The 7,858-nt window shown below is 32.3% G+C and overlaps 1 protein-coding gene across 1 annotated transcript in view; it reads left to right on the top strand.

Moving 5' to 3' along the window:
* The window catches only part of LOC21402228 (cyclin-J18), a 6,884-nt gene extending 2,621 nt beyond the window's left edge, over window positions 1-4,263 (top strand). Inside the window, exons 9-10 of the mRNA XM_024171657.1 lie at window positions 3,718-3,814; window positions 4,126-4,263. Coding sequence (XP_024027425.1) covers window positions 3,718-3,809 — 92 coding nt within the window. The 3' untranslated portion in view covers window positions 3,810-3,814; window positions 4,126-4,263. The remainder of the gene's footprint in view (window positions 1-3,717; window positions 3,815-4,125) is intronic.
* The last annotated feature ends 3,595 nt before the right edge of the window (window positions 4,264-7,858 follow it).

Raw genomic sequence — 7,858 nt, 5'->3', positions numbered from 1 at the left:
TGATGCTTTTTTTTCCCCCCCCCCCCCCCCCCCCCCAAAAGAAAAAAAAAAAAGGAGTATATAAATGAAGCTGCAGTTCTGCACGTTGAATTTGTCTAAATGTCTCCTATCATCCTACTAAGATCGTTGCATTTGGGCCTGAAATTCTTTTGAGCCTTACGTGCAATGTGGGGACTTTTATTAATTGGAAAGAGAAATGTATTGATTATTGAATAGGAGGCCATCTCCGATTGTTGTAGGGTAGAGTAGAGTCAGTGTATTTATTGGGCCCCTAATCTTATGCAAAGGTAGACATTGCCCTGCTCTTGCCTTTCTAAGCTGGTTACTACCTCATCCAATCATCTTCCTTCCTTAGCCATCAAAATTGACTTTTTACCTCAAGATATCAATTTTGGAGGTCCATTTCACAATGACTGAACTTATGTTATTGGCACTCTTTTCCTTTTCCTCAATTTCTAATTTGCGTCCCTAGTCGGTGGGCTACAATCTGTATCCACAAAATCACATTTAATGGCTCCACCCCCTCTTGTTTGTTTTCTTTTCTTTTTGGGTTTTGACTATCCAAGATCTCAAGTCTCAAGCAAGTGTTAAAAAGTTTAGAACAATTGAACCAGACTAAGAACAAGTCTAGAGCATAATTGATTCAAAAGTAATAGTCCCAAGAAAGAGATAAATTGTTGCAATGATTTTCCTGTCGAAGGAGTGAGACACTCTTTGAAATCCAAAGATTATTTCATTGGTTGGTCATTTGTAATTTGCGTCCCTATCGGTGGGCTACAAGCTGTATCCACAAATTCACATTTAATGGTCCCACTCCTTCCTGTTTGTTTCCTTTTCTTTCTGGGTTTTGACTGTCCAAGCTCTCAAATCTCAAGTGTTAAAAGTTTCGACAAATTGAATTACGCTAAGAACAAGTCTAAGAGCATAATAGTTCCTTAAGCAATAGTCCCAAGAAGGAGATTAATTGTTGCAATGATTTCTCCTGTCGAAGGATTGAGATACTCTTTGAACTGCACAGATGTCTATTTCTCTGATTGTTTTAGCCCATCTCATTTGCCGTAATGAAATGTTCAGGAATTTGACCAGGTGGCTAATAGAATTTACTTGTATTTAAGATCTTTGTTTACAAATTTTATTAGTCTAAGTAGTTTTGGGTTACCATAATATTTATGTTTCAGTGGTTGGAATTATCCATTTCGGTTGGTAAGTTGAATTTTCCCTACATGGAGATGGACCACATGATTTCATGTAAAAATGACACTATCTGTAATTGCTGTGCTGCATATGTTGCAAAACATCTATGATTCTATGTATCTAGCATTATTGCTTTCTTTTTACTTGTCTTTTCTGCGTGCCTTAACTGCAAGATTGTTTTTCTAAAACCTTCCTTGCTTTTGGCGATTCCTATTTGGAAGGGAACCCCTTATTTCAAAGCATACAAAACATTAAAAATAAAAAATAAAACCTCAAATCATGTATTTTGGTATGGGAGTTGTAATAGGTAAGCTTGATATTGAAATGAAATTCCCCAAAAAGGACACAGGGATTCCCACGGCTTGTCTGTCTGCACATACTAGTCCTTATCCAAATGCACTTAAGATGGTCGTACAAAAGGGGGCCCATTTCGACCCACCATCCCAATTCTTGTTATGTTTTTTTTTTTTTTTTTTTTTTAATTTTTGGCTTTCAAGAAATATACCACCTAATCTACCCTGTCGTTAGGTGCTTCCTGCTTTCTTACTTACGATTATTTTCATAAATGTGCTAATAAGTATATTTTCATAAATGTCCTTATAAGAAGGTACCTTATTTTAAAATGCCTCTTAATTTTTTAAAATAGTTTAAAATGCTTCTTAATATATACAAAATAGACCAAAATACCCTCTTCATGCAAGTTCGTTTATAAATGTAACAGATTTACTGTCGTGGCAAGCATTAAAAATTAGTTAAACCTATTAAATTGTAATTAAATACATAAAATGGTCAAATACTTAAAAGAATAATAAAGAACAAATAAAAACTTTATTTCAAAAAAATAAAAACTATAAAAAAATAATAATTTTTAGAAAAATCTGAAACGGAAAGAAAAAACCCCTAACCTTCTCATCCCAACAATTTCTTCATTGGGTTCGTTGAAATTTTTTTTCACTCAACTTCCTTTCATTCTTCTTCATCAATTTCGTTATAGCTTGAATGTTGCTCTTTTTTTTTTTCTTTTTTTTTTCTACATGAATACACTGGTCTGGATGGAGGAATAAGAGGATGTTCCCTGTTTGTGCGAGAGAGAGCAAGTTTGGGTTTTTATTTACTAGAACACAAGATGGAGACAGGATTCATCCTCTTAAGTAATGCGATATATGATGGGCTATATATATGTATGTATATCTATATGCGTGTGTGTTTTGGACTATACAGATCGAACTGTTGTGGTTGTTTTTTTGTTTTTGATCGGAACGGTTGCTCGTGAGGGAGGCGCTGGGCTTGTGAGGCGGCTTGGCTAGGGTCGCGAAGAAGGGGGCGGGCCCGTGACGCTGCTAGGCTGGGTTCGCGAGGGCGGCGGCGTGATTGTGAGGCGATGCGTGTGGTTCGTTGTCTCTTGCTATTATTCGAGGGTCACAACGCTGCGGGGGGTGGCGCAAGCCCAGCGACGACGGCCTCTGGGTACTCACCCCCTCCAGCGCGACACGCTCGTGAGCCCACTCGCCTCACAATGGAGCATACATCATCGGGAGAAGAATATGTTTTTCAGAATTTTCTTCAGATATGTGGTGTTCATCTTATCTGTGTTTTTTTTTTCTTTCTAACTTTTGTTTTGTTTGTTCTTTTATTAGTTTTTAAATTTTATTTGATTTTGTGTGATTTTGTATTAAAGCTAATTGGTTTTTTTATTAATAATTAGAGTTTATATATATATATATATTAAAAATAACTTTATAAAGCTTTAATGACAAGCCATTGTCATCAAATCTTATAATGAAAGGATATTTTAATCTATTTTGTATATATCAAAAAGTATTTTAAACTATTTTAAAAAATTAAATAGCATATTAAAATATGATACATAGAGAATATTTATGAAAATAATCTTTCCTACTTTAAATGGTGTTTTTCCCTTTTATATTTTTGTTGGTTTTGTACTTTTATGCTTCTTTTTGTGTTTTTATTATCCTTCGCACTTTAAATGATGTTTTTCCCTTTCATATATTTGTTGGTTTTGTACTTTTATGCTTCTTTTTGTGTTTTTATTTATATGCTACTTCTCTTTGTTTTTAGCTCCTTCCCCGCATGCGACGTTAATGTGTAATACTAATCTTTTTTTAAAAAAAAAATTTTTCTTTTCTTGAGCAAATTTTCCCAACATTATTGTTCAGTTTGACCAAAATGCCAGCTAGTAGCTGTTTATATTACACTTCACTTTCTTTAGTCCACTTAACAGCAAATTGTTTTGGCCAATCAAAGATCACAAAGTTTCTGGAAAGACTTTGCACTAACCCGATATCAAAATGAGGAAAAGTAGATTTTTTGATTCTGGGTTTGGCTAGAAATCGTTCAACTCTTTGAGGTACCTAAATAAAACATTTTCACGTTCAGGGTTGTTTTTATTCGGATTTCATTGAGCTTAACTAATTTGATTGAACCTGGCTTATTTCTTGATTAGTTTGAGGAAAGTCAATCAAAAGAACACAGATACTAATTGAAGGAATATATTTGTCGCAGTCAGGTTTGTAACAGGATGCAAAGAACAGGATATTTTGGAAATTGTCAGAGACATTCTTGGGCATATGTTTTATCCTTGGGATTGGAAGTAACTACGGTACAAGTCATTCCCATGAAATTCGTTTTCATTGAAAGTTGGAATGTTTTTATAAAGTGGGACCTGATAACAAAACCTTTTAACCATCTAAATCTGATTTAATTATCGTAGAGTAATTGAAAAACATACTTTCGGGTACATCCTAATAAATCTGTCCTTTGTGATAAGATACGGAATGCGTTTTAGTACAGAGATCTCCTGGCAAGGCACATTAAATAGGATCAACTGCTTTACCGCTTCCTTATGTTGTGATCCTTCGTCCAATGAAACTGTGATGTAGTAAAGGATTCGAGGTTTGTCTTTTCTTTCAGGCCTGAAAACTTGTTAAGATCGGTGTTGGGGCCAATTCACCACAGCCCAGGTAAGCACTTTGCTTTGACATGTGTCACCTGTGGGCTCTACCACACGGCTGTTCGATTTTTTTTTTCTTTTTTCTTTTTTCGCGGGAACAGGGCTGTTTGATTTTATTAAAAGAAAAAAGAGTCTTTTTTTGCCATCTTTCTTGTGGGTGTCGGTTCTAGCACAAGGAACAGGTGCCCAAAAGGCCTTTTTTTTTCCCTTTTTTTTTTCAAAGTTTCGTGGCAAGTATGCCATGGGCACAGGTTCCTTCTGCTTTGTTTTTTTATTATTTTTCTTTGGGAGTTCTGATTCAAAAATTGTGTTTGATTGGTGATTGCAAGAAGTACTTGAAAAATTATTCTAAGTTTGGATTCAGTAATTCTAGATTTGTATATCAATTTTGTAACAAATATATGAAAATGATCTTTGAACATAAAAATGTGTCTTGTTGTGAAAGCGAAGAAACATATTTGATGCCATTTTCAATTTTTAGAGCAAAAATTTTACGAAAATCCAAGATTTGGAAGGTAGTTTGCCAAATATTCTTTCTTTGAGGCTCGTATTTCCACCGTGTATTTGTTCCTTCTCCCTAACCTTTCGTTTTGGAAATCGTATATTCAGTAAATAGCAGTATAGCACTTGTAAGCTATCGGCTTTTGATCCATATATGCAGCTTTGTACTTCTATGAATTTCCTCATACTTGTGAAATCTGTTCCACAACCCTTTTTGTATTTAAGCATGAATTTAGATCGTGGTCAAAGATTCGAAGTCCCTAAATATTTTCCCTGCAAATTTGGACCGTCACATTTGTATATTTAAGGTCAAGTTTGAGGGCTGAGAAAAAGACCAAACACGAGATTGGATATGGCGTATATATGGTTGGCGGTACTTGCCATCAGATGTGAGAAGCGTTTTGTTGGGTGTGTCTCAAGTCTCCTAAAACATGTTTTATTTTAGAGATAAAATCATTTTAATACCCAAATATATTCTAAGTATCTCGTGTATTTTATAATATTAAAATGGTATTTTAATTTTTAAAAATATTTTCTCGGTACTCAAACTAATTTTTGAGACACATAATGTCTAAATTATTTTTTTTATCAATTACATAGAAATTAATATTTTTTCATATTTTAAAAAATATGAATATTTAAAATATTTAAAAGAAAATAACAAAATAAAAAAAGTTGATTTTTTTCCTAGATTTATTATTTTTTATTAATTAAATAAAAGAGTACTAAAGTTATTTTATATCTTAAAAATTAGCTTTAATGTATTAAAAAGATATTTAAAAAAAACGTTGAGGTACCATTTTAATATTATTAAAAAGATAAGGTATTAAGAGTATATTTTGCTATAATACTTGATACTAAAATGATTTTATCCTTTTATTTTATGAAGATTCTATGGTACGCATGACATACTGATATGATAGTTTTTTTAACCGTTAAATTTGTTTATTTTTTAATTTTTACGTAATTTTATACAGATTCGACAGATAGAAAAATTAAATTATCGGTATGTTGGCATACCGAAAAAGATTTTTTTATTTTATATTCTTCTAAAAATAATAACGATATGCACAACACCAACTCAGTTTTAGCCAAAAAAAAAAAAAAGTATATATTTATATATATATATATATATATTTTGTTTTCTTCCTTTACAAGAACATAGCTTGTTCTTTATCCTTCAGATAATGAGTATAATTAACAAAGATTATCATGCAAAAGATTATAAAAAGCATTAATATTGCCGTCGTCATTGTTGAATTTCGTCTAATGTTGACGCACCGTTCAACTCTGATAAGTGATAACTTTATAGTGAATAGAAGAGAGTCCATACTCTTTGCTTCATCAATTTCACACTTTTCATTCATTATTTGGTGTCTTTTTGTGTTTCCATTTTAATTGCAACCAATTTAAAAAAATGAGATAACAGCAATAATAAAGAATAGGGGAAGTATCCAACAAATTGTTTAACATCGATAAAACCACCGTGCATTATTGATATCATGTTACTATGATGATTAATCAGTTATGTTTGTACGGATTGCAAATGTTACATCAGAGTTCTGTCCATATCAATAATTCTTATCCACTGGCTGCTTATACTGTTTTCACATATGTAGATTTGCCTAAACTGAAAGTAATTAAGAGCCCGTTTGGTTAGAGAATTTGTTCTTTGATTTGAATCATGGTTCATAGTTCGCTATAATATTTTTTTTTATAAAAAACACACGTAAATTAAAAATTGTTTTAATCTAAGAACCAAATAGGCTCTAATTTTCTCTCTACAACTATTTTTTAATATTCATTGGAAACCAACTTTTTTCAACTCACAACATCCTGTTGTAGGAAATATGACACCAACAGACCATCAATTCTATCAATAATCTCAAATTAAACACTTAGAAAATAGTATATTGAGCTTTACAAACAGAAAGCACTAATAAATGTATTATAAAGATTGGGCACACAAATGATCTTTAATAAATCCTTTACCGTCACAGAAAATATCTGATTAGCCGATGTCGTGAAACTCATAACACTAATGACACACAAAACATAAATAAATAAATCTAGCATAAAAAAATAATAACTAAAAGCTAACAAAAGAAAACAAATGCACAAATTAATTTAGGTAACAGCCATCATTATTACAAATAAGAAAAATCTATGCGTTTGGTTGGTGGATTCGTGCCATGATTCGAATCATGGTTCGTGATTTGTTACAGTATTTTTTTCTCACAAAAAACACGCGTAAATTGAGAATGCTTCTGAATCTATGAATCAAGCGTAACAAGACCCCTAAACACGAGTGGATGAGAATGATAAAAAAGAGTGGTAGGTAAACACACAATGCCCTTAATAACAATGGCCAACACACACACCACTACGTGACTCGCCTCCTGCAAACCAATCCAAAGGACAGGTTGGGATGATAACCGACGCACCTGAAATGTCTAGAGACTAACAACGACCTAACTCCTACCTTAGCTCCGATCACAAAAAAAGGTAGACTATAGGGGTAAGTTTGGTTAGAGGGATGGAACAAGGTAAGGTAAGGATGGATATTGGATAAAGTAAGAGGGACGTAAAAGTGTGAAGGAAGGGGTGGGTAATTCACCTCAAAGTTGTATGGTATGTGATGTAGCGGAAGCGTAATTGACAAAAAAAAAAAAAAAAAAAAAAAAACAAAAATTGTGGATGAGGGGAAAGGAAAATAAAAAAAAAAAAAAAAAAAAAAAAAAAAAACGAAATAATAAAATAAATAGCTAAATCAATTAGCATGTTGATTTACACAAAATATTAGGAAAACTGTTTTAAAATCCATTGATTCACAAAGAATACTGAAAATTAAAAAAATAATAAGTGTAAATACTCATGTTTCATTCATCAAAATTCTCTCTCTTTATATATGATTGAACTAAGATATTTATAGACTAAACTGCGTCAAATGATAACAGAAAACTACAAATGAAATTGTGAAAATTAGAAAAAAAAAAAAAAGAAATTAACTTATATTTGACCTAACAATTACGCTAAAAAGAAACTTTTCTAAATGTAAAATTGCTAGTTTCTAAAAATAGAATTTGACTTTTCTTCTCTAATAATTGTTTTTGAGTCAAAAATATGATTCCCAATTGCTGCATGATTTCTTTCCAAATACGGGCTGCACCAGTATGATAAAAAGGTGTGATG

This window comes from Morus notabilis, unplaced genomic scaffold, assembly GCF_000414095.1.
Source record: "Morus notabilis unplaced genomic scaffold, ASM41409v2 Scaffold102, whole genome shotgun sequence".
Classification (NCBI taxonomy): domain Eukaryota; kingdom Viridiplantae; phylum Streptophyta; class Magnoliopsida; order Rosales; family Moraceae; genus Morus; species Morus notabilis.
The sequence above is the reverse complement of the archived record's forward strand: the minus strand, read 5'-3'. Positions and strand labels throughout refer to the sequence as shown.